The sequence below is a fragment of the Cricetulus griseus genome, chromosome 4, assembly GCF_003668045.3.
Source record: "Cricetulus griseus strain 17A/GY chromosome 4, alternate assembly CriGri-PICRH-1.0, whole genome shotgun sequence".
NCBI classification, from domain to species: Eukaryota; Metazoa; Chordata; class Mammalia; order Rodentia; family Cricetidae; genus Cricetulus; species Cricetulus griseus.
Window position 1 is genome coordinate 217,187,615 of NC_048597.1, and position 25,007 is coordinate 217,212,621.

The window sequence follows — 25,007 nt, forward strand, 5'->3', positions numbered from 1 at the left end:
CGCTGTCAGCTAGCGGGCGCGGAGGGATGACGTGTACTGAGCGCGCTGTTACACCTGACAGGTTCCTGCTGCAGTCTGGACTCGGCACCGCGAAGTCGCCGCTTGTGCCTGGGCGCTGTGCAGTGCTGTCGTGGCTACCCGTGTTGCGGGACCGAGGAGCGTCTGTCCGGCCGCACCTGTGGCTGTCCCCGCTGGCGTTGCGTGGAATACAGTCCGCCTTGAGTCGAGACGGGCAGCAGCCAGGGGTCACTCACCGCGCCTGCCCCGCCTGTCATGTATCCGGAGACTCTCTTGCCTTGGGGAGAAGGGATCTTCCAGAATAGCGAATGTTTCAAGGATGTGTGTATTTGAGGAAAGTCCGGGAAGGGCGATCTTGAGAACGGTGTGTCTGTTCGCCGCTGCTTGAACTTTCTTATTTCTCGGAGACTCTTTATGTCCTGAGCGCTGGTTGCATAGAGGTGAATGAAGCTCAAGCGGTCAAGGAAGGCTCCTTGTGAGTGGTCCTTGGATCGCCTAACAGGTTGAGGGAAAACTGGCAAGAAAAATGGGTAAGAGCCTGACGCATAATGTTACTGAGAAAAAGTCATCTTCGACAAGGATACTAGGTGGAAGTTCCTGCGGCAGAGAGGTGTGGTAAAACTTCACAGTGGAGCGAAGATTTGGGTTGCGCTTGGGTGTATGATAGGCTTTTATGAGCATAAGTGGTGGACGGAACAGTTGGCAGGACTGGGGGGTTAGCATTGGAGACCAACAGGATCAGACTTTTCTACTCTGCTTCCTGGGTGCCAGACTTAGCTTGTGAGCCTATCTGTCTGCTAAGACATTGGGTGAAAAAGGAGAGTGCTCAGGCCTAGAATGCCTTAGGTCGTGTGTGTGTGTGTGTGTGTGTGTGTGTGTGTGTGTGTGTGTGTTTGCCTGCATGTATGTGTGTGCTCCACATGCATGTCTGATGCCTACAGAGGCCAGAAGGCATTGGCTCACTTAGAACGGCCTTAGTTTTTGGATGCAGCGGCTAGTAGTTTCCTTTAGCTGCCCAACATGTTGACTGCTTAAGCCTCCCAGCCCCCTCCCCGCCTGTTGACGGTGTCTTGACATGTAACCAAAGCTGGCCTGGAACTCCAAAATGTCCTTCCTCCCCTCTGAGTGCTGGAACTATAGACATGAACCACCATGTTCAGCTGTTTTTGTTTTTTAAGATGGTCTCAAACTTACAATCCGCCTGTCTCAGTCTCCAAGTGCTAGAATTGTAGGTGTGGGCTACCATCCCTGGCTGAATACCCCAGTCTTAATAACTAAGGTCTGTGCATCTGAAAAAGAGATAGGACTGTTCATTGTCCGGAGGGATTAGATTCCACAAAATAAAGAAGTAACTTCTGTTGAGGGGGGCAGGAAGCCATGACTCTTGACAAGTTATTTCCAGCAGCACAGTGCCAGGCTAGGTGGCAGGTGCCAAGACCTCATTTGCCTAAAGCACAAAGAAGGTGCTTTTTGGAGATGAACAAAGCAAGCTTATTTTTTAAAAAATGCTTTGTGTGTATGGGTCTTTTGCTTACATGTATGTCAGAGGCCAGAAGAGGGAATTCGCTACCTTGGAACTAGAATTATAATGAGACACCATGGGGGTTCTGGGAATTGAACCCTGGCCCTCTAGAACAGCCAGTGCTATTAACTGCTGAACCATCTCTCTACTCTCCAAGCTGGTGTTTTATAATTTTGATTCTCCTGCATCAGTTGCCCGAGTGCCAGGATTAAAGGTGTGCTAGCTGGGCTTGGTGCAGGTCTGTAATTCCAACCACTCAGGAGGCTTAGGCTGGGTAATCCACATTCAAGGTCTAGTTGAGCAATTTAGTGAGACCCTGTCTCATTAAAAAAAAAAAAAATATTCAGGGAAAGTTTATTTCCAGTTTATGAATGACCTAGAGAGCAAATCAGAAGTCTTGTGCCTCTCAATTAGGAGTTTCAGTAAATACATAGGGGTGGGACAGTGTTAAAGTATTTGCATAGAATTTCCAGCATCTTGTCTCACCTAAAATAGGATCCCATTTCTGGCCATGATGGCACAAACCTGTAATTCCAGCTTTACGGAGGTTGAAGCTGGAGGATTTTTAAAGTCAAGGCCCGTCCAGTCTATACAGAGTTCCAGGTCAGTCTGTGTGATAATAAAATCCTACCTCAACTCCTTCCTTCCCAAACAAGATTGGTTTCTATTCTGGAATTTTTCACTTGGTGGTTGATAGCAGGTAACATTTGGTAGGAACTACCACTTTGCAAAGTATGATCAGGGAAAAGTCACTATAACTTGTTTTCTCCCAGAACTGGGGTCTGAAATCTAGGGCTCTTCAAATGTATAAAGCCAGTCAGTCCTCTTATCACTGAACCATGTCCCCAGCCCCTTTTACTTTTTTTGTGACTGTTACCCAGTCATGTCTTCAAGTTGTGATCCTCCTGCTTCAACTTCCCAAGGAGTTAGGACTTTGTAAAGGTAAGACAGAAGGAGTCAAGTTGGTGACACACAGTGAAGGGCTTGGACTTCCTTACTCACTGCTTTGTCTTTGTGTGCTTGCTATATGTGTATTTCTTCACCACTAAGAAAATGCCCAGTATAAAAACAGAAAATACAGAGCTGGGCATAGTGGCTCATACCTTTAATCTCAGTACTCTGGAGGCAGGCCTGGATTACACAGAGCCCCAGGACAGCAAGGGTTACATTGAGATCCTATCTCAAACAAACAAACAAAAACACAGGCTTGTCTTCACCTCAGACTACTGTGGCTGCCAGTGGACTAAAGAGTGAATAGTAGAAATCAGAAGGAAAGGAATGGTGTCCAGACCACTTCTCAACTGGGGGCTCGACACCTCTTTGGGGGGTCACATACCAGATATTTACATTATGATTCATAGCAGTAGCAAAATTAGTTATGAAGCTGCAATTTAAAGTTTGATTGAGATCACCACAAGGAACTGTATTGTAAAGGGTTAACCACTGCCTTAGAGTCTGATTTTATGAACTGTGGCTTTTTTTTTTTTTTTTCTTTTTTAGCACCGGAGAGAATTTTAAGCCAATGAGAAACAAAATGAGTTGTGGTTTAGCAAGATGGGCCTTTTCCCTCTTTGCATGTGTGTCATATCTGTGAGCACACATGCAAGTGCATATGTGGCCCAAGCTTGGGAATCTTATTCATTGAGGCAGGGTGTCTCAACTTAACTCAAAGCTCGCCTATATGGAGGCTAGCTATCCGGCTTGCTCCAGGGATCCCTTGTCTCTGCCTGAATTAAAGTAGTTTGTTTTTAAACACAAACATGTCAACTTGGATATCATGAAAGACAGTTGTTTTTCTTTACAAAGTGTACTTCCTTTTACTAAACCCTGTAAAAGGATACCATTAGATAAACAACTACACAAGAAATGATAGCCTTTTAATGAGTTGTTTAATTCAAAGTGATACAGAATTCAGAGTACAACAAAGATGAAACAGCAGGCTCTGGTAGGATTCCAGACTGGGTTTAAATTCACAGCTGAGGTAGGAATTGCTGAACACTAGGACAAAGAGCCATTGTATTATTCATTTTACTTGTTTATTTTTTTTACAAAAGTTTATTACAATGTACAATAGGCTTCATTCAAGATAGCACTTCATTCTAGCTGCAGGTGGCAAAGATGTTATAGTAGGGAATCCAGATGTTTAACAGGCTCCAGGATAACACTTCATCCTAGCTGTAGGTGGCAAAGATGTTATGGCAGGGTATCCAGATGTTTAAATAGGGATGGAGGAGGGTCACCATCATGGAAGATAAGAGGAACAGCTTACTTTTTGCCAGATTTCTTAATTCCACCTGTGGCTGCAAAAAGAAAAGTTGATTAAGGAAAAATATAGTTGTGGCTAAAAAGCCTCAGGGATCCTAGTATTACTTGGCTCTTTAACTGGGTATCAACTATGACACAAACATACATAGTTCCTTTATCAATACCTTCTCTCCTAGGCAAAGGCGGAGAGCATGGTTGAGGCAGGGGAAGGCCACAGCTGTGTTGTGCTCCATCTACACTATTGTGTCCTTCAGATTAGCTTAGCAACTTTCCTGCCACAGCAACTCAACACATAAATAAGTCTTGATGTTTGACGTTCAAAGTTTTAAGCTAGCATGTGAGAAGCCTCAATTCTCACCTGGTAGTTTGATTTTTCTATTTTTGTAGTATTAATAGGCATCTTTTTTTTTTTTTTTAAAGATTTATTATGTACAGTGTTCTGTCTGCATGTGTCCCTGCAGGCCAGAAGAGGGCACCAGATCTCATTACGGATGGTTGTGAGCCACCAGGTGGTTGCTGGGAATTGAACTCAGGACCTCTGGAAGAGCAGTCGGTGCTCTTAACCTCTGAGCCATCTCTCCAGCCCCCTTCATTTCTTCTTTTAAAACAGAAAGAACACAGAAGTTGATGTGTAGGGAGGTGGAGAAGATTTGGAAAGACTTGGGGGAGGAGAAAACATGCTCAAAGCATACTGTATGAAAAAAAAAAAAAGGTTTTAGCCAGGTGTGTATGGATTAATCCCAGCACTTGGGAGGCAGACGCAGAAGGATCTCTTGTTTGTGGCCAGCCTGGTCTATGTACTGAGTTCCAGAACAACCAGGACTATATATAGCAGTAATTTCCAACCTTAAAGCTGTGACCCTGTAATACAGTTCCTCATGTTGTGGTGACTCCCCTCCACACCATAAAATTGTTTTTGTTGCTATTTCTTTTTTTTTTTTTTGGTTTTTCAAGACAGGGTTTCTCTGTGTAGCTTTGGAGCCTATCCTAGCACTCGCTCTGAAGACCAGGCTGGCCTCAAACTCACAGAGATCCGCCTGCCTCTACCTCCTGAGTGCTGGGATTAAAGGTGTGCGCCACCAACACCCAGCTTTTGTTGCTATTTCATATCTGTAATTTTGCTAGTTATTAACCATAATGCAAATATCTGTGTTTTCCAATAGTCTTAGACAACCCATGTGAAAGAGTGATTTGACCCAAGGGGCCAAATCCATATGTTAAGAACCACTGACACAGAGAACCCATCTCAAAAAATTCATCTGCCTCAGTCTCCCTCAACCTCTCCAGTTGTTAGATTAGTGGTGTACAACACCATGCTCTACCTAAGTAGTCTGACTTCTTTTTTTTTTTTTTAAGATTTTATTTATTTATTATGTATATAACATTCTGCTTCCATGTATATCTGCACACCAGAAGAGGGCACCAGATCTCATAACGGATGGTTGTGAGCCACCATGTGGTTGCTGGGAATTGAACTCAGTACCTCTGGAAGAGCAGTCGGTGCTCTTAACCGCTGAGCCATCTCTCCAGCCCCCAGTAGTCTAACTTCTAACTGCATACTTTTTTCCCTTCATATTTTATGTATGCATGTGTGCCTGAATGTGTGGGCCAGAAGCTCAACTCCAGGGATCTGCCTGGCTCTGCCTCCACAAGGGTGGGATAATAAGTAGACACCACCATGCCTGATTTTTCTTATGAGGGTTATAGGTATCAAACTTAAGTCCTCATGCTTATCAGGCAAGCACTTTACCAACTGAGATGTCTCTCTAGCTCTTTATTGCATTTTTGTTTTGTTTTTCGAGACAGGGTTTCTCTGTGGCTTTTGGAGACTGTCCTGGAACTAGCTCTTGTAGACCAGGCTGGTCTCAAACTCACAGAGATCCGCCTGCCTCTGCCTCCCGAGTGCTGGAACTAAAGACATGTGCCACCAACGCCCGGCTACATAGTAAATTCTAAGACAGCCAAGGCTATACAGAGAAACCCTGTCTTGGAAAAAAGTAAAAAAAAGAATGAGGGTGCAAAATAAATCTTTTAATAAAGCAGGCACAGAGTCACATCCAGCATTCGGAGGCCAAGGTAGTAGGATAAGGAATTCAAGGCAAGTTCAGGTTGTATCAGGCGACTTTGTTTAAAAACAAAACAAAAGACAAGAAGGCTGGCCAGTGGTGGTGCATGCCTTTAATTACAGCACTCGGGAGGCCAAGGTAGCAGGCAGAGACAGGCAGATCTCTGTGAGTTCCAGGACAGGTCTGGAACTGAAAAAAAGCTACACAAAGAAACCCTATCTCAAAAACCCAGAAAACCAAAAACAACAACCAAGAAACTCAAAATAGATGGTTTTCAATGAGAAGTATTACTAGTTGGATTTCCCTTATTGGAAATTCCTGGGAGCAGACGTGTTTAGGGTTTCAGGCACTTTTGCATATACACTCTTCAGGAATGGGACCCAATTATGAACAGAGCATTCATTTATGTTCCCCCCCATACACGCCCAATGCATGCAGCTTGAAGTTAATGCACTTCCGCAGCATCTTAACTGCAATTCATTATCAAGGCTGGAGGAGAATTTTCTACTTCTGCTGAGGCTTCACATCCGGAGCACTTTGGATTTACAGATTATAAATGCTCAGCCTGTATAGGACTTCACCAAGGTTTGACCTTCTTAAACATAATCACAGATTAAAGGAAGGCCCCATGTACCTGAGCTCATTCTAACAAGCAATCTTGACATCTAGAATTTCATTGCTGTGTGGATAAACAATAGATCAAACCTACTGCAATAGGTCTTGGGATGATTTTCCAGTATCTGTGCTGCACTGATACCAGGCAGAATAATCACTAGTTGGAAGATAGAAAACAGCGCTTTTACAATGCACACAAGCTAGGCTGGTGGCTCACACTCTAAGCTCAGCTATCTAGGAGATGAAAGCAGGAGAAACATAAATTCAAGGCCAGCCTGAGAAACTTAGCAACAACACGCCTCAAAATATGACAGTAGAGGTCTTGTCTAGCATGTGTGAGGTACTGCGATAAAAAAGAACAAAAAGAGGCACAGCAATTAAAAAACAAAACAGCACAAAATGGAGTTAGAATGACAACCTAGGCCCGGCATTGGTGGCGCCCACCTTTAATCTCAGCACTCGGGAGGGGGAGGGGAGGGGGAGGGGGGGGACGGGGACTGGGACGGGGACGGGACGGGACAGAGAGAGAGAGAATGACAGCCTAGCAGTTAAGAGCACTGGCTGATCTTTTGGGGGAACTGACTTCGATTCCCAGCTCACAACCATCTGTAACTACCAGGAGATCTGAAGCCCTTGTCTGGTCTCTCAGGGCATTGCACATACATGGTTCACAGATGCGCACGAGAAACTCTCATACACATAAAACACAAAGATACGCGTTTTTAAAATTCGGAATTAGGACCGATGAGCCTGTGACTCACTCCAAGGAGACAAACTGTAAGATTAGATTAACAAGGTGGAGAGCATTGGGCATAGGGCACGGCTCAGGTGGGAGAGTTCGCCTTGCACAAATAAATTTGCTCCCAGGCATAGCCACAAATAAACATAAAAACAGCACCCTGAGAGTGGAATACATGTTAAGGAGCCCGGACTTTTATCTTTTAGTCAAGTCACACCCAAAGGTGACTCAGGACTCACTAACATTGTAGATAGGCAAGCAGCAAGTAAAAGTTCTATGGTCTAGCCGGGCGATGGTGGTGCATGTCTTTAATTCCAGCACTCAGGAAGCAGAGGCAGGCCCAATCTCTGAGTTCGAGTCCAGCATGATCTCCAAAGCGAGTTCAAGGACCAGCTTCAAACACACACAGTAAAATCTTGCCTCGAAAAACTAAACCAAAAATAAATAAAAAGTCCTATGGTCTAACGTAACAAATTATAAAGCAGCAGCGAACTTCTAACTTGGAGCCAGAAACTGGACGAAAACCAGAAACTTTTCTGTATTCATCTGTCCGGAGTACATTTTTGTGTTTCCAGTTCTGTAGCTTCCCTACGGCCTGGAAGCCAAAGACTGCGAGGCCAGAGATTTTATTCCCTGGCCACGTTTCCCCTCCACCCCTCCGTACTGCTGCTGCAGACCCGGGGACAGACGCTCGCACCCACACTGGCTCGACATGTCTCCCTCACTCACCCAGGGGTCCCTTCCCCGCGGCCTTGGCTTTTAGCTCCTCGAGTTTCTTCTGCTCCTCTTTTTGTTTCTGCTTGAAAGCTTTATCCTCCTGCGGAGAGGCAGAGCAGGTTCACTCCAGGCCAGTCGCCCATTCCCTCAGCTCCCGCCAGCCCGCGCCCCCGCGCCCGTCCTCACCTCGTCCATCTCCTTGGCCTGCTTCTTGGGCTGTTTCAGGGGCTTCTTTTTGCCACCTGTGGGCGACACGAGCATGCTCGGCCCATCCCCACCTTCCATCGCCCTCCTCCCTGCTCCCCGCCCATCGATCCCGACCCCGAACAGCCTTACCTTCGCGGCCAGACATGGCGCCCACTGACGGCCCCTTCCCAGACCCTGATGCTAAGCCGGAAACGGAGCTTACTGCCGGCGCCTAGGCCGCGCAGCAGCCCGCTGATTGGCTCCTAGGCCGGAAGCTATCCTCACGTCTTTTAAATGACGCGTTGCCCGGGGGCGGGTGCTAGCCGGCCAGGGGTCATTTGAGTGGCAGACGCGGGGCTCACCGCTGGAGCCTAATAGGCTTGGGCTCCTAAGGTACGAGGCGGAAGGCAGCTTCTGCCTGGGGACGACCCGAACCCGCGGGGGCGGGGGCGGCGGGGGCGCGGGGCGGTGTGTGGCTGTGAGGCCGGTAGTTGCAGGTGGAGGGGAGGGCACGTGCAAAGCGCCTTTCCGGAACCGAGGAAAGCACAGCTGGCTGGAAGGAACGATATAGGATGGGAGACGGCACTGGCCAATATCTCCTGGTCCTCAGCTTCGGAGCCGCGGGGAAAAGTTTGGACTTTATGAAATAATGAGTGTAACTGTTTGCAAATTCTTTCCTCTCCTCGTTCATTTTTGTTGACTATGTATTATTTATTATATGCATAGTACTCCTGACTGGGGATTGAGCAAAGCTGACATTGTAGCAAGGCAAACCCACAGCAAAGCAAATGAGTAAACTATGTCTCACACATTACATGACCTGTGTAGGGAGAGAAAATAAGCAGAGAAAGTGGTTATTTTGGAGGTAGGATGTCAATTTTTGATAGCATGGTTAGAAAAGACCTCTTCTGGGGCTATTTGAACTTGGACTTGAGGGAGGCCAGGGAGCCAGCTATCAACAGAGACATGCACACACACACTAGGGATTGAACCAAGGGTCTTACACATGTTAGGCAAAGGCTGTTCAGTTGAATTATACCCCCAGCTTTGGAAAAATTTCTAATTATGAGTGTGTGTATGTGTGTGAGAGAGAGTGCTCAGACGCTAGAGCCATCAGGTACCCCAAAACTTGAGTGCTAGGTATGAGTGCTAGGAACCAAACTAGTTTATATGCCCTCTTCACCTCTGAGCCATCTCTCCAACCCAGTTATTATTGGTAATTATTACTTTGGGTTTTTCTTTTCTTTCTTTCTTTTTTTTTTGGGGGGGGGGTTCGAGACAGGGTTTCTCTGTGGCTTTGGAGGCTGTCCTGGAACTAGCTCTTGTAGACCAGGCTGGTCTCGATCTGCCTTCCAAGAGCTGAGATCAAAAGTGTGTGCTTCCACCACCCTGCTTTTTTTTTTTTTTTTTTTTTTTTTTTTTTTTTTTTAGTAACAGCTTTCTGATATAAAACTTACTATGTAACCCAGCTGTTTAATTTGTACAACTCAGTGATTTTTTTTGTTCATCAAAGATTATGCAAATACTACTACACTCAATTATAGAAGCATTTCCTCTTGCTGTCACTGGGTTTGAAACAGAGACTTGCCAGGCGAGTCAGCATTCAGGAGGCAAAGGCAGATGGATTTCTGTGAGTTAGAGGCCAGCCTGGTCTACAGAGCAAGTGCCAGGACAGCCTCCAAAGCTACACAGAGAAATCTTGTTTCAAAAAACAAAACAAAAAAGAAGGAAAAAGAGACTCACTCTGTAGACTGGACTAGCCTGGGACTTGAGGAAGTCTCCTGCTCAGCCTCCCAAGTGTTGGAATTGCAGGTGCAAGCACCACCTTGAGTATGCTGAGCACTTTTATTTTCTTCTGGGGTCTAGCCCAGGACTTCTCCCATGCTAGGAAATACTGAACCACCCATCTGCATCCCTAGCCTTGTGACGTTTTGTTTTGTTGTATTAATGTATTTGTAATTGTTATGGGTGTGTGTGCCTGCTTGTCCATCCACATACCACATGCATGCAGTGTCTGTAGAAGCCAGAAAAGGGAGTTGGATCCTCTAGAGCTGGGATTATATAGATGGTTGTGAGTCATGGGCTATAGATCCGGGGGAACTAAACCCTGGGCCTCTAAAAGAGCAGCAGTTGCCCTTAACCACTGAGGCATCTCTCCAGCTCCAAAACCAGTTTTTTGAGTTTGTTTTTGGAGACAGGGGTTTACTATGTAGTCTGGATTAGCCTAGAACTCACAAAGATCTGCCTGCTTCTACCTTATGAGGGCTTGGATTGAAGACATGTGTACCACACCCAATTATAACCTCAACTATCTTAAAATATTTTGTATATATATATATATATATATATATATATATTATCATATATGTATGTATATATTTGGTTTTTTTTTTTTTCAAGACAGGTTTTCCCTGTGTAGCCTCTGTTGTGCTGAAACTCCTTCTATAGACCAGGCTGGCCTCAAACTTACAGAGCTCTTCCTGCCTCTACCTCCTGAGTGCTAGGATTAAAGGCATACTCCTGGCTTTTTATTTATTTATTTTCTAGACAGCGTCTCACTGTGTAGCCTTGACTGACCTGGAACTTGCTATGTAGACCAGGCTGGCCTTGAACTCACAGATATCCACCTTCCTCTGCTTCTTGAGTGCTAGGATTAAAGGCTTGTACCACTACAGTTAGCCCTTATATTTTAATTACATGTCCATATGTGCGTGTAAATGCAGGTACTCATTGAGGCCAGAAGAGGGCGCTGATTCCCTATAGTTGGAGTTACAGGTGGTACAAGCACCAATCTACATACTGGGAACCAAATTTGTGTTCCCTGCAAGAACAGTATGCTCTCTTCACTACTGAGGCATCTCCGCACCTTTTAGCATTTTTATTTATTTATTTATTTATTTATTTATTTATTTATTTACTTTCCAAGACAGGATTTCTCAGTGGAACTTTGAAGCCTGTCCTGGCACTCACTCTGTAAACCAGGCTGGCTTTGAACTCACAGAGATCCACCTGCCTCTGCCTCCCAAGTGCTGGGATCAAAGGCGTGCGCCACCAACGCCCAGCTCCCTCTGGCATTTTTAACTCCAGAAAACTGTGAAAGAGGAATCTGAGCACTGCATCTTGGGCTGCAAAAGTGTCTGGCCATTAGGGAGACGATGGCAAATGGAAGCCAAGTGAAATGGCCTTTGAAGGAAGAGGGCGTGTTCATGAGACACAGGATGAGAAGAGGGTCAGCCGCGCCGTGGTGGGGCACGCCTTTAGTGGGAGGTGAAGGCAGGCGATCTCTGTGAGTTCTGAGACCAGCCTGGTCTACAAGAGCTAGTTCCAGGACAGCCTCCAAAGCTACACAGAGAAAGTCTGTCTCGAACCCCTGCTCCCCCCCCAAAAAAAGATGAGGATCAAGAACTGGCCATCACATTTAGTGGTGGAGGTGATCTGGACAAGAACCAGGTGACGTTTGAGCAGATCCATATCTGGACAAGGTGGGGGTGAAGGCCATTGCAGAGGGCTCAGGAGCGTTGGGAGGAGGACAAGTGAGATGGAGTTCCGGCACCGTGTGGAAGGATCTGATGGCACACAGGGACAAAGAAACCGGGCAGTTGCTGGATGAGGCATCTCATCAACCACTGAGCAGTGTGAGAGGCTGCCTATTGCTCTTCCCAAGAAGCATGCGTCTTTTAGTCCTAAGATCAAGAGAGAAGGTGAAGGCTAGAGCTCTGGATCCCTGGTAGAATGCTTGCCTAGCATGTGCAAGATTCTGGGTTTAACTCCCAGCACTGAAATACTGGCAGCTGAGAAAGTATGCGAGGAATCTGTAGAAATCCCTCCCACCCCCACCCCGCCATTCCAGTTTTCTTGGTGAGAAACAAGCAAACCATCAGCTGCCAGTGAGGCTAAGAAACACATGACAAAGGTGTGAGGAAAGCAGGGTAGGAAGCAGCCATCCGGTGGCCGCTGGAACTGATCTGAAAGGGCAAGATTCTGAACTTGGTCCTTAGACTCCTGCTTGATATGGCCTCTGTCCACCTGTCCAGCTTCTCCCTCTCAACCCCTCTCTGCCTTACCTTCTGACGGCATTGGCCACCTTCCAGGTTGTAGATGACCCCAAGAGCTTCCTAGCTTTCCCCCTGCCAGCATCATTCTTCCCTTGCTGGTTGAAGGGCCTACAAGACACCTGTGTATGGATGTCACTGGGATTGAAACAGGCCAGTGCATGATGGGCTGGCAAGGAGAGTCTGAAAGGAGGGCATAGAGCAGGGAAGCAGCAGGGAGCCATTGACACTTTTCTCTGGGAGTTCCTGCTACTACCAGGGCATGTGCTTGCTCGGAACTACACATCTAAGACGGAGAGCAGGAAGGGTGGCAAGGAAGGCCGTACTGAAAGGGGACATTTGAACAGGTATAGATGAGTCACATGGACTTGTGAGGAAGAGGGGGGATTGCAGGGCACAGAAACACGCAGATCGCGCTTAGTGTGTCAGGGTGGGTGGAGCAGAGCATGGCTATGGAAAGAAGAAAGAGTGGGGAGGTTGGGAGGGCTGGGTGGGCTGGGCTTGCTGGCTTCTGCCAGATCTCCTTATGCCAGGTGAGTTGGGAACTGTAGGCTGTGCTTCCTTATGTGTTAACCGGCCGCTGGACTGCTGTGTCAGAGACATGCTGTAGACCCCATCACTGCTGTGTACAGGTGATGTTCCAGGGAACTGAGGGCAGACAGCTGGTAGAGGACAAGCCGGGAACTGGGCTGAAAGGGCTAGAGGAAGCTGAAAGGAGGGCGCGACTTCAGGAAGAAGTTTTGAAAGTCATGGCGAGATCAGAGATGTCCGAGTGCCTCTTATTTCGGCGGCCTCTGAATCTTAGAGCAGGGTCAAGAGGGAAGGGAAGCAGCTGTGGGCGTAGTGATACAGAGCTTGTCAGGCTCTGCTAGGTTTGGTCATGAACCCTGAGAGGGCTGGGGAGGAGGCAGCGGTAAATGCACCAGCTGTAACGCTTGGCTGTGATGAAAGGGATACTTACAGAGTGGTTGTGGTGCTGTCACCTGTGTTCTGTGGACCCTGGTGTTGGGGCTGGGGATGCTCACCCAACCACTGGGGCATGAATGCCGTATGCTGGTACTCAGCTTTATGGAGTTCAGGTGGAACACCAGCTTGGGGCCAGTGTCACAGAGATGCCCTCTTCTGTGGCTCTCTGCCTGAGGCCACTTTGACCAGAAGGCATGTCCCTGTCTATCCAAGAGCACCGCTGATGAGGACAAGACTGGATGCTGTGATCGAGTCACACCTGTGTTTGTTTACATAGTTCCTTCAAATATGATCAAGTTAATACGCATATAGAGAAGAAATTATCAAAATTATGCCGTCGTCTCTTAGTTACCACCGTGTGAAGTTTTATCCCTTGAAACTAAGGAATGAAATCCCAATAACGTGTAAGGAAGCCTTTTCCTGTTCTCCATTTGGCCCTTCCTCTGCTTCTGTTGCCTGCTTTCTGTTGGCTTCCTCCTGCTTTCTCTTGTTGGCCACCAGGTGTCACTGTGGTCAGTGCTTCAGGGCTTAATGTGGTTTTGACCAGAGGACATTGCTAGGTTTTTCTGGGATTCTGGATAACCTAGCCCTCGATTTAGGGTTCTGAGTCCCTCTGGGTACTCCTCGTCCTGGTGGTGTCAGAGGAAGTAGGTGTTGTTAGGGCTCAAACATGAAAGCTAGGCTAAAAGGGAGCAGAGAACCCTGACCTGCTGAGCAGTGGCCGAGGCTGGGGAGGAAGGGGGATGTGACACAGGGACTTGGTTACCTGAAGTCAGGTGGGAGGGCAGAGTGATGGTGTGATGTGAACCTAAGAAAAGCACTCGGCAGCAGGGAAAACAGGATTTTTTTCCTCCCCTGGAATTGCCCTTTCAAAGGAGAGCTTAGTGCTGCCTCAGTAAGTCTGGGAGTTAGATGTGAGGGTGTTTCATAGAAATGATTCTGGAAGTTAACTAAGTTATCCATAGATCCGCCATTCCCAAGGAGGCTTGTGTGTGTGTGTGGTGTGTGTGTGTGTGTGTGTGTGTGTGTGTGTGTGTGTGTGTGTGTGTGTCGTTTGCAGTACTGGGGATCGAACCTAGGGTCATAGACATGTTAGAAAAGTATTTTTACTTTTTGTTAGTACTATTATTATTATTTTGTTTTTTGTTGTTGTTTGAGACAGGGTCTCACTATGTAGCCCTGGCTAGCCTGCAACTTGCTATATAGACCAGGCTATTCTTGAATTTCAGACGTTCTGTATCAGCTTCTAAAGGAGCTGGGGTTACAAACCTGTACCACCAGCCCAGCCCATAGGGCCTTTGTTAATCTGTTTGTCATCATGGGCAACCCAGGTTTGAGGATTTTCTCTGGCATTAGCAGAAAAAGCAAGCACCACCAAGATTCTCACCTAGGTCCTGTCAGAAATACCTAGGAGATGGTGTGTGTGTGTGTGGGGGGGTGGGGTGTATGTATCTGTGGGAGGGGAATGTGTATGTATGTGGGGGGGATGTGTGTGTGTGTGTGTGTGTGTGTGTGTGTGGGAGGGATGTGTATGTGGGGGGGTGTGTGTGGGGTGTATATGTGTATGTGGGGGGGGTGTATGTATGTGGGGGAGGATATGTGTGTGTGTGGGGGGGTGGTTTGTAAGGCATCATGGGAGGTCAGGGAAGGCATGACACCCTGATGAGCTTTTCCATAAATGTGTTGTCCTGCAGACCCATAGGAAAGCCTGGCCTTCTTCTTGCGATAGGGGCTGAAATTAGTCTATTCAGTGCTAGGCCTAGCGTTTGAGACCTGCCTGATGTCTAGCCTCTCTCAGTCAGGGGCTCATCTGTCTGGTATCTTCCTCACAGCTCTGATGACAGGGTGCAGTCCTGCATTTGCCATGCAGCACATTGTGGCTGTGCCCCATGGACTGGTACGGAGAAGCCTCCTTGGAACGGACCTCCTCATGACAAGGACTCTGTGCAGTCCAGGTCCCAGCCAGCCCAGAGAAAAGCGACCAGAGGCTGCAGCCTTAGGGCTGTATCACCGCCTCCCGGCATTGGGAAGAGCATTGGGCCACAGCATTCAGCAACAAGCGACCTCCACAGCCAAGGCTTGGTGGGACAGATATGAAGAGTTTGTGGGACTCAATGAAGTTCGAGAGGCCCAAGGAAATGTAACCGAGGTGAGAAGGGAGCCTGGGTGGTTGGCTTTGCCTTTGTTTTGGGAAATATGTCTTGGGTTCCTAACAAAAAAGTTCCCATCTGCATATGTGGTGGCAGCTGGGAAAACTACATGGACAGTTTGGTCCTTCTTGTTTAAGACAGCATCTTATGTATCCCTGGCTGGCCTTGGAATCCCTATGTAGCCAAACTCCTGATCTTCCTGTGTCCGTGTGCCACCACAGCTAGCCTTATTTTCTTTCTGAGACAGGGCTGTGTGTCCTCAAGTCCAGGCTTGCCTGGAATTTATATTCCAGGTGGCTTCGAACTTGTGATCTCCCTGCATCAGAGCTGAGATTATAGGTGTGGTCAGCACACCCAGCTCAGGCTTGCCTTTTCTTAAACAAACGTCACTGGATGGAATATTTGACTCTCTCTCATGTGGAAGTCTGTGTCTGCACTACAGGGATGAAGGCCTTTATGAAAATACTTAAGTACTTGAAAAGTCCTGGCTAATGACTCCCCCCTTGCATTAGGCCAGCAAATCGTCCTTCATGGACTGTTTTGCCTTATTGTGTGAAGACAGAGGGCACTGGAAACATCATATTGGGAAGCAGACAGAGCTGCCTATTTTTTTTTTTTCTTCAAGCCCTTGGTGGCAGCAGGAATGCATTCCATCACCTGTGTCCACTCAGATGCAGAGGAGTGTGGCATGGTAGGAAGAAATTGAGGTTTAGGCACATGGTTGTCTCTTCTCCTCGGAAAATATTTATACCAGTGAGTTTTGCTGAGTTGAAATTTCCAGGACCATCAGCTGGAGACTGTAGCGAATACTTTGATGGTAGTATTGTAGGCCTCAGTAACACACGGCAAACAGCGTAAGTACATGGGTTCCTCATGGTGGTTCCCATCAGACAAGAGTTGGCTGGTTTTAGTGGACAAAGATTGTGTCACTGTTTGCTTTTTGCAAGTTTCTCAGGGGCATGTTATTTCTGCTTGAATGAATAAATCCAGTGCTTCGAGTGGGCGTGGCCTATGGCTGCCTGTTGAGCATGCCAGAGTGAGCAGGGATTAATGTCCAAGGACTCTTTCTACCTTTCACAGTAACACCCCAGTGACCTCTTTTCAGCTGCTGCCTTGTTAGCAGTGGAGCTGAGCCTGTTTGGGGATGGACAGAAAGGGCTGATGGCATCTGATGTTCTCTCTGCAGGCAGAAAAGGTGTTCATGGTGGCTCGTAGCCTTGTCCGAGAGGCTCGGGAGAATTTAGAGGCTCAGCAGGCTAAGCTGAAGGAGGTGAGGGATCGTTTGGACCGAGTCTCCAGGGAGGACAACCAGTACCTGGAGCTGGCTACTCTGGAGCACAGGATGCTGCAGGTGCGTCCCTCAGGCAACAGCCCTTGCTTACCTGCACAAGGCCTCTGGCATGGCCGGGTGTGAGGTGGTAACCATGACTCTTGATGTCATGGCCCCAGGCTTCCAGAGCCTGTCTGCCTGTTCTTTCCTGAGTCCAGCAAAGTACTGACTGATGCCCAAAGTACTGAAGAGAGTGTGGAGGTGCTGGCTCAGGGAATGCCACACACTTATTTCCTATAGACATGTTCTGTACGACTGCCCACTGGGAAGATCACGTGGCTGCCTTTCACACTCCTCATGGCTCTGCTCCACATGCAGCTAGGTATTTTCTGTCGTCATTCATGCAGCAGGTGTTTGTGGCGCCAGGGGCAGGGGAGTGGCCCCTGTGCCTCTGACTGCAGTCACAAGGCTCCTGGTTGTTGTCTGACACCACTCTGTTCCCACAGGAAGAGAAGAGGCTCCGAGTAGCCTATATGCGTGCAGAAGACTCTGAGCGGGAGAAGTTCTCTCTCTTCTCTGCAGCTGTGCGGGAGAGTCACGAGAAGGAGCGCACACGGGCTGAGAGGACTAAGAACTGGTCCCTCATTGGCTCAGTTCTCGGAGCGCTGATCGGTGTGGCTGGCTCCACCTATGTTAACCGTGTCCGGCTACAAGAACTGAAGGCCTTACTCCTGGAGGCACAGAAAGGGCCCGTGAGTCTCCAGGAGGCCATCCGTGAACAGGCTTCTAGCTACTCCCTCCAGCAGAGAGACCTCAAGGACCTCATGGTGGATCTGAGGGGCCTGGTGCATGCTGGGCAGGGCCAGGGCTCTGGGTCACCAACAGGTACTTCTTCTACCAGAGGAAAAGACATAGATGCCCTTTCAGCTGCCATGAAAGAGCAGCTCAGTCATTCCCAGCAGGTCCATTCCTGCCTGGAGGGTTTACGAGAGCGGCTTGATGGCCTGGAAAAGACTTACAGCCAAATGGCTGGGTTGGTTCAGCTTGCAAAGGCTACAGCACATCCAGGCCTGGAGGAGCCAGCAGACGGGGCCCTGCCCAGCTCTTTGCTGGAACAAGGGAGCATGATCTTGGCCCTGTCTGATGTGGAGCAGAGGCTAGAAGCCCAAGTCAACAGGAATTCTATCTACAGCACACTGGTCACCTGTGTGACATTTATGGCCACGTTGCCCGTGCTCTACATGCTGTTCAAAACCAGTTAGCCTTGGGGGCCTCTTCAGAGGGGCCTGAGGGTGAATGTGGCTTTTGCTGGTGATATGACAAATCTTGAGGTACACACAAACGCAAACTGAGTACCATCTGAGAGGCTCACTGGCAGTTATATTTTATTTTGTAGGTAATGCTTATTCACATTAATTATCAAAACTTTGCAGATGTCCAATTAAAATATATAAGAATTTGTATTATTTAAAAGATTTTTACATCAGACTCAGTTTTGTTATTGACTTCAGAAATTTGGGGCTTGGGTTCAGCCAGCAATCACCCCTTTAGTTCCTCTCTTATCCTATCTTGGTCCTGGCTCAGGACTGTTAGATGAGGTTAGCCCTGAGGTCTAGATTCTCACTTTGAATATCCTGACTTGCCCTCTGCTTGTTGGGCCTTTCTGGATAGGGGTTCAAATGAACAGAACCTAGCCTGGTGCATAGCTTTCTGCCATGGGGAAGGGAAGAGAGGGACTTCCTGGTTCTGATGCTGAAGTATGCTCAGAAGGAAGGAAGAGACCGACCGGGAGTCACAGATCCATGCTTGTCATGCAGCACTGATGCAAAGTACTCCCCATGTAGCCTGGGGCCCTGAAAGGCATGAGCATAGTTCAGATCCATGCCAGTAGCGGTGTAGAGAATTAGTTAAGGTACAGTGAAACACCGATGTGGACTGCCCTGAGAACCCTGACCTCTTTCCAGTGACCCTTGACTTCCTCAGCTAAATGGCGTGGGTGGCCTTACGTAAACAGAATTTGTGGAGCATTGCTCTGTGCCTGATTATTAGAGGTCTAGAACTATAGTGGGGAGTCAGTCTAACAGCCTCCCAGAGGGCACCCCAGCTATAAGCTTCAGGTGTGAGCTTGTTGGTGCTTTTGGAGCCAGAAGTGTTTCCCACGAGAAGCCGTCTACTCTTGGATGCCGTGTTCATTCCTAAACAGCAAGCATGACCCAAATGGCTCAAGTTCTCACCTCTGACAATCTAGTCTCTTGGTCATTTGGTCACTTCATTTTCAATATACAGTTCCCTAGGGGAGAAACAACCCCCCCCTCACCTAAGAGTGTTCATACTCCTGGAGGGCCAGGAAGTGTCGTGTCTGTGTCATACATGAGGACAGGCTGTGTAGGTGTGTCCAGGCTCCCCACTGGGATAGTTGAGTAAGTAGGTTTGAGGGGAGCGGATCCCCACACATGAACCGGGGCTCTTACAAGTTGCAGAAGTAAAAGGCCAATGTAAGAGGGAATCATAGTAGACTGTCCTAGCTGAGGTGGGGGTAGGTTTGGGAGAGCTGTGGAGCATAAGGTTAGCGGGTGGGGAAAGGGTGTTGGAGTGCTGGGTTGGCAGTTACAGAGTATCATCAGGCCAGGGTGCGGAAGGCCTCTCAAGGTGTGCTGACCACATGCTAGGTGACTGGAATCAGGTGCTGAAAGTGGGGGTGGAGGAAAAAGAGGGGTGCTCTGAGACCTAGGTGAAGGGTATTTTAGAAAGCCGGGAGGTGAGAGGATCCTGTCTTAGTTTCTATTGCTGCTGAAACACCATGACCAAAAGCAAGTTGGGGAGGAAAGGGTTATTTGGCTTATGCTCATCATTGACAGAAGTCAGAACAGGAACTCAAACAGGGCAGGATCCTGGAGGCAGGAGCTGATGCAGAGGCCACGGTGGGGTGCTGCTTACTGGCTTGCTCCTCAAGGCTTTCTAATAGAACCCAGGTCTAGGGGTGGTGCCACCCACAATGGGCTGGGCCCTCCCCCATCTCACTAATTAAGAAAATGCCCTACAGAGGGATCTTAGGAAGGGTTTTTTTTTTAAATATTTTATTTATTTATTATGTATACAACATTCTGCTTCCATGTATATCCGCACACCAGAAGACGGCACCAGATCTCATAATGGATGGTTGTGAGCCACCATGTGGTTGCTGGGAATTGAACTCAGGACCTCTGGAAGAGCAGTCGGTGCTCTTAACCTCTGAGCCATCTCTCCAGCCCTGGGGATTTTTCTCAGTTGAAGTTCCCTCCTTTCAGATAACTCAAGCTTGGTCAAGTTGACATAAAACAAGCCAGCACAGGGTGGGAGGGTGTGGTGGCAGAGGAGCCTGGCTGGCATCAACTGAGTGCCTATGGCCTATGTGGAAGGCTTCCCTGTAAGAGCCCAAACTTAGAGGCTTCTATATATAGCAGATTTTGCCTTGAGCTAAAGTCCTCCAAAAGCCCTCAGGATGGGTCAGGTCCTGGGCCCACAGATTGCCGTTGGCAAGCCCGGGTGTGAAGGGCGCGGCACAAGGCACAATGCAATGTGCCTGGGGATAGAACCTCGGCCCAGAAAGACCCAGGTGTTTTCCAAGGAGGGAGTCCAGACTTGCTCAAGGCTTCTGAGTTCTGGATAGCTCGAGGTACGGGCCTTGGTGGAAAGGAAGAAAAATGAGACCCCACTTAACGCACCTCGCAGGCAGTGTGCCCGGCTTTCACAGCCCAGCTATGGGTGGTATCAACCCCACTTGTGGGTGAGCAAATAGGTTGGGGGAGGAGTGTCAGGTTACAAGGCTTAGTGATGGCGCAAACGCGGGTCCAAAGCCCGGGCTTTCCTCAAACAGCCAGGGGTGGGGGCCGGAAGGAGAGGTTGGGAGTCGCGGAGTCCTGGGAGAAGGGAAGGTGGGCAGGGCCAGGTGAGAAGAGGAGAAAGCTGGCGCCTACGAGTTCAGGTGAAGAAAGTTGCGGGAAGATGGCCACAGGGCCAGGAACTAACTATAAGGGAGAGAGGGCGCTCGGGGGCTGGGCGGGGCGCGTTGGGGGCGGTGGCGACGGTGATCAGGGACAGGCCGGGCAGGTGAGGGGCACGAGTCCCTCGACTCTGGCAGGACGAGGCTCGGGTGCTGTACCACTGCCCCCAGGAGTCAGGCGGGGCCACCGTGGCCGCGGCCTCCGGCGCTGGGGAAGCGGGGCCAGCGGCGGGTCCCGAGCGGCGCGCAGGTGAGGCCGGGCGGGGCGGGGCGGACCGCCCACGCTCCGAGCTGGGCTCTGGCCCTACACGTCCTCGTAGCCATGGCTACCGCCGGGGTGCAGCAGCCCCCACTTAATGAGAGGGGCTGCTCACACCCCCCCCCCCCGGGCCCTTCACAGACTCGGATCCCGCGGGACCGGCACGCGGGGTCCCGGGGGGCTGGGGCCGCGCACCCCGCTCTCCGGGCTGCTTCCGGCCTGATCCTGGCGGCGCGCGGGGGGAGGGCGGCCCGACGGGAGGGGGTGGAAGGAGCGGAGCTCGGGCCGGCCGACGCGGCTTTGTCTCCTTTGTTCCCAGCGGTGGCAGAGCCGCGGCGGGAGGGGCGGGCGGCGGGCGCAGTTTTCCGCCCCTCGGTCTCCGGGTAACAGCTGCGGCTCCGCCAGACCCACCTCCGGGGGGAGGGAAGGTCGTAGCGCGCAGATCCCGAGCGAGCCCGGAGCTGCCCGTCGCGGACGCCTCGCCGCGCGCATCCCGCAGGCAGGTCGGGCGGTGAGTTGCGGGGGCTTGGGCGGGGCCGGGCGGAAAGCCGCGCGCGCGCCCAGGTGGAACGACCCCGAGGCCTGGGTCCCGCCGGGCGCGGGCAGCCCGAGCGGCGCGGTGGGCGGCTGCGGTGCAGAGAGTTGGGACCACGCTGGTGCGCGCGAAGGCAAACTCTGGCGGCGCCGCCTGAAACGCGATTGGGAGACGGAGGAGGTGGAGCTGCTCCTCCGCGCCCCCTCCTCGCCGCCGCCGCCGCCGCCGTCTGTCGGGGCCGGCCGGCCCCTTCCCCGCCCTCCCAGGGCCACTGGTGGGGTCTTTGTCCCGTGGCGTGGTGGAGGGGGGAGGGCTGAGGATGAGCCGAGGCAGGGCAGTGGAGGCTTCCCCGTAGGATAGCAGACCCTTCGGGCTGAGGCTGACAAAGGAGGACCACGAGCCTTTTAATTCTGGGACGTACCCCGCGGGTGCTCGAGGAGCGCCTGAATTTATCGCGGGTGTCTGGTAAATGATGGCTCCGTCCCCTCCACCCCCACTCAACAGCCTGAAAGCAGGTGTGCGGTGGTCACCATTTCAATGTCAATGAGTTACGTTCCCTTTTAAGTGGATACTGGATGGGGACTCAGAAAGGAAAGGCCAGCTAACTCCCAGGCAAGGTTCTTGTGCAGGTGCGGATGGACTGAATTTGTGAGCCCTCTTGGTTAGTGAGAGCCGCTGCAGGAGGGGCTCAGGTGGTGCTTGTCCTTTGCAGAAGTCAGGCAAAGCAGTCCTGGGCCCCGCTGAAGGGTTTCAGGGAGTGTGGACTCTGAAGAGGCCTGTAGGGCAGGCCTGGGCACAGGCAGAGTTAGACTTTGGCTATGAGCCTGGACAGAGCCTGAGATGCAGGGAGTAGGGAGGAGATACTCGCAGTGCAAGTTAGGGACATGAGGCTTGGGTCCAAATAAGCGTTTTCAGTCTGCTCTAGTCTGATCATTAATAAGACGGTGCCAATTCCTTGTCTTTTGAGAGGCCAAGAGGCTTGGAAAGCAGGAAGCTCCATATTACCCCTACTGGCTGGATTTCCTGGGCAGTGAAATGGGGGCTCATTCACCGTGGAGGGAACACCTGCTCTGCGTTGGGGTTGCCGGTTACTTGGGCCTCCTAATTAAAAGTGGGCACACTCCTCCTTGTCCAGGGTGGGAGGATGCAATGGGAGAAAATGGTCTCGGGACCCACTCATGCCAGATCCACTGTACCACATTTAGTGTTCAGAACAGCCCTACGTCCCCTCCCACCAACAGGAAACGAAGCTCAAAGCCCAAGGAAAGTCAGGCTGGTGGCTAGGTGTGTCCATTCCATCTACCACACAGGGTCGCCTCCTCAGGAGCCTGGGAAGGCTAGGAAGGCTCCCCGGGGAGGTGACGGCTGGGTGTGGGAGGTAATGGGAGAGAGAGGGAGTGGGCATTCCAGGCCGAGGGAACAGCCCTTGTGATGGCAGGGAGGAGTAGAACAAGCCTGCAGTTTAGGCAGGAACTAAGAGCATGTGGATAAGAAGGGCCTGGCCTTTCTCTCTCCATCCCTAGCGTACCCAAAAAGCTTGAGGAGGGCGTGCACTGCATTTTCGTTTAAAGAGCATCCAGTGATGTCCTCATAGATTGGAGGGACTAGGGATACCTCTGTAGTTAAGTGCAATCTGTCTGCTAGCATGGAGGAGGAAAATGTCACTACCCTTTGTCCTGCCCCTGCCCATGGTATGTAGGCCTATTGAAGTAGTTCCTTAGAGGGGGTTAACCTCTGACCTGTGTGCTGAGCTCTTCGGAGCCCTCAAATTTCTCTGTATGTTCCCCTCAATGCAGCTGTAATTTCAGTTTGGGGAGTGGTTTTGTTACTGCCCCTTGAGGGCTGAGAAACTTTGGCTTGCAGTAGGCTCTGAGCAAATATTTATTTACAAGCCAACGAAACAGCAAATGCTGGGCTCACTATGGGACCCTGTGCCCAAGGCACCTCTGTGGCCCAAGGTAGTATGGGAAGGTCGGGTAGCAGCAGTGAAAGTGTTGGCTTCTGCCTTTCCAGGGGAGGAAATTTGGTCTCTCTATCCCTTGGAAACAAGGTGGGGGGCTATTTAGTAGCCTGGCCTTGCCACAGCCCTGGGCTTCAGGCTGGGTTCAAGACTTTTTCTGCTGCCTCTTCCCCTCCACCCCCTTGGGTGGCAAACAGAAGCAGCCTTGTTCCCGCTCCCATAGAGCTGCCCTGTTCTCTACACACTAAAAATGGAAACCCCCAAGCTATTTTGGGAGCAGTGCCCAGCCAGACTGTGGCCATGGCCCCCTGCTCCCAACTGGGCTGTGACCACAGCGTCCTTGCTCCCACCAGGCTGCTGGACCTTCCTCTTAGCCTTGTGCCCAGCCCTGCTTATGATAGGGCAACCTCAGGAGTGCCCTGCTGAGGCCTTTGATAGCATGGGCCAATCCAGGCTCAAGGAAGAAAACTTTGGGAACATTCTGCATAGCCTGGCAGCTAGGTGGTGGGAGGGGCTGGGCAATGTGGCCTGGGCACAGGCAAGGAGGGGAATGTTTCTCAATGTAGAATGGTTTGTCCCATACCCCAACCAAACTGTGTTCCTGAGTGAGGACCAGTGGAGTTTGGGGAAGGTAGTTTTGCCATAGTTACTTAGGTCTGGAATTTAGGAGCCTTAGCTGGGGCCTGCAAAGTGGGAAAGCAGGCACTCAGAGTCTGTGGAAGTCCTGGGTTTGGACTCAGGTTGCAGGGCACAGCCAGGCATGATCACTTCCTCAGAATACCCAACCTACCACTCATACTGCACTCTGGGTTCTGACTCTACAACCTGCAGGAGAGAAAATTCCAGGAGATGGCCTGCCTTCCACAGCTTTCTAGGACTTAGTGCTGGAACCAGGGAAGTGTGCGTGAGTCTGTATGTGCAGGTGTCTAATGTGTGTATGTCTGTCTCGGTGGAGGTATGACATGTCCATGCAATGTATGTAGGGGCTGAGTTTTGTATGACTGTTTTCATGTGGTGTCTGAACATAGATACATGTGCCCTGTGTGGTGTGTTTAATGTTTGTGTGTATGTGTCTACTGTGTGCATAGGTCATATCTGCATGCGTTGTCATGTGTCTGTCTGTGTGTGCAAGTGCTCCTGTGTTTGTGTGGAGACGTATGCATTCAGTGTAGGTGGCATGCGTCTGTCTTAGTGTGTGTGCATGTGTCCCTGCTGGTGTGCTGATGCCCGTTTGAGTTAGGGTGGCCCCTAGTCTATGTGAGCAGTGTAGAGCTGAGTGCCCTGATGGGCAAAGTTAAAGCCAAGGGTGGGATGGAAAGGATGCCGAGAAGGGACCTCGGTGCTGGGGGCCTGACTGAGCCCAGATGGCCATGGGGTTCCTTTCTAGTTGACCTTTCCCAGGCCCCTCGGGTGCCTGGCTCTGCTGCCCTCCCCCTCCCTGTGTGGGTTCTGAGGAGGCGTCCTCTGTGGAATGTGTTTGGTGGCTGAGGGCCAGGCTGGGCTGGGCTCCACCGTGGGCTGGGGAGTGGGAGGGAGTCCAGGGCTCCCGCAGGCCTGCAGCCCAGCCCCCAGCTTCATTCTCTGCTTTTCCCCACTGGCTAGGTGACTCCTGCTCAGGTCATGCTGTCATCTCCTGACCCAGCCAGCCCTGCCAGGTGAGCCAGACTTTACCCTAATGGGGAACTGTGTAGCTGTCTCTGCTACT

The 25,007-nt window shown here is 50.3% G+C and overlaps 1 protein-coding gene and 1 long non-coding RNA gene across 3 annotated transcripts; one reads left to right on the forward strand and one right to left on the reverse strand.

Moving 5' to 3' along the window:
• Window positions 1–73: 73 nt before the first annotated feature.
• Ccdc51 (coiled-coil domain containing 51) lies at window positions 74–18,047 on the forward strand. 2 transcript variants are annotated; one of them, XM_027414624.2, is made up of 4 exons: window positions 74–548; window positions 14,979–15,295; window positions 16,483–16,647; window positions 17,073–18,047. In XM_027414624.2, the coding sequence occupies exons 1-4, from the start codon at window positions 545–547 to the stop codon at window positions 17,826–17,828; spliced, it is 1,242 nt and encodes a 413-aa protein (XP_027270425.1). In that variant the 5' UTR covers window positions 74–544; the 3' UTR covers window positions 17,829–18,047. The 2 variants fall into 2 exon arrangements, with proteins under 2 accessions (XP_027270425.1, XP_027270426.1); XM_027414625.2 differs by lacking the exon at window positions 74–548 and adding an exon at window positions 8,428–8,521.
• Window positions 3,555–8,380, reverse strand: LOC103163070. Its single transcript, XR_003485144.2, has 4 exons — window positions 8,279–8,380; window positions 8,129–8,184; window positions 7,955–8,042; window positions 3,555–3,840 (listed from the first exon to the last, which is right to left on the reverse strand). It is a non-coding gene; the product is annotated as an uncharacterized LOC103163070 (long non-coding RNA).
• Window positions 18,048–25,007: the final 6,960 nt, after the last annotated feature.

Bases quoted from the DNA above. Each gene is read 5' to 3' on its own strand.
- Ccdc51 (XM_027414624.2), top strand. The intron at 15,296-16,482 runs GTGAGAAGGGAG...TTCTCTCTGCAG, and splicing joins CCCAAGGAAATGTAACCGAG to GCAGAAAAGGTGTTCATGGT. The intron at 16,648-17,072 runs GTGCGTCCCTCA...CTGTTCCCACAG, and splicing joins TGGAGCACAGGATGCTGCAG to GAAGAGAAGAGGCTCCGAGT.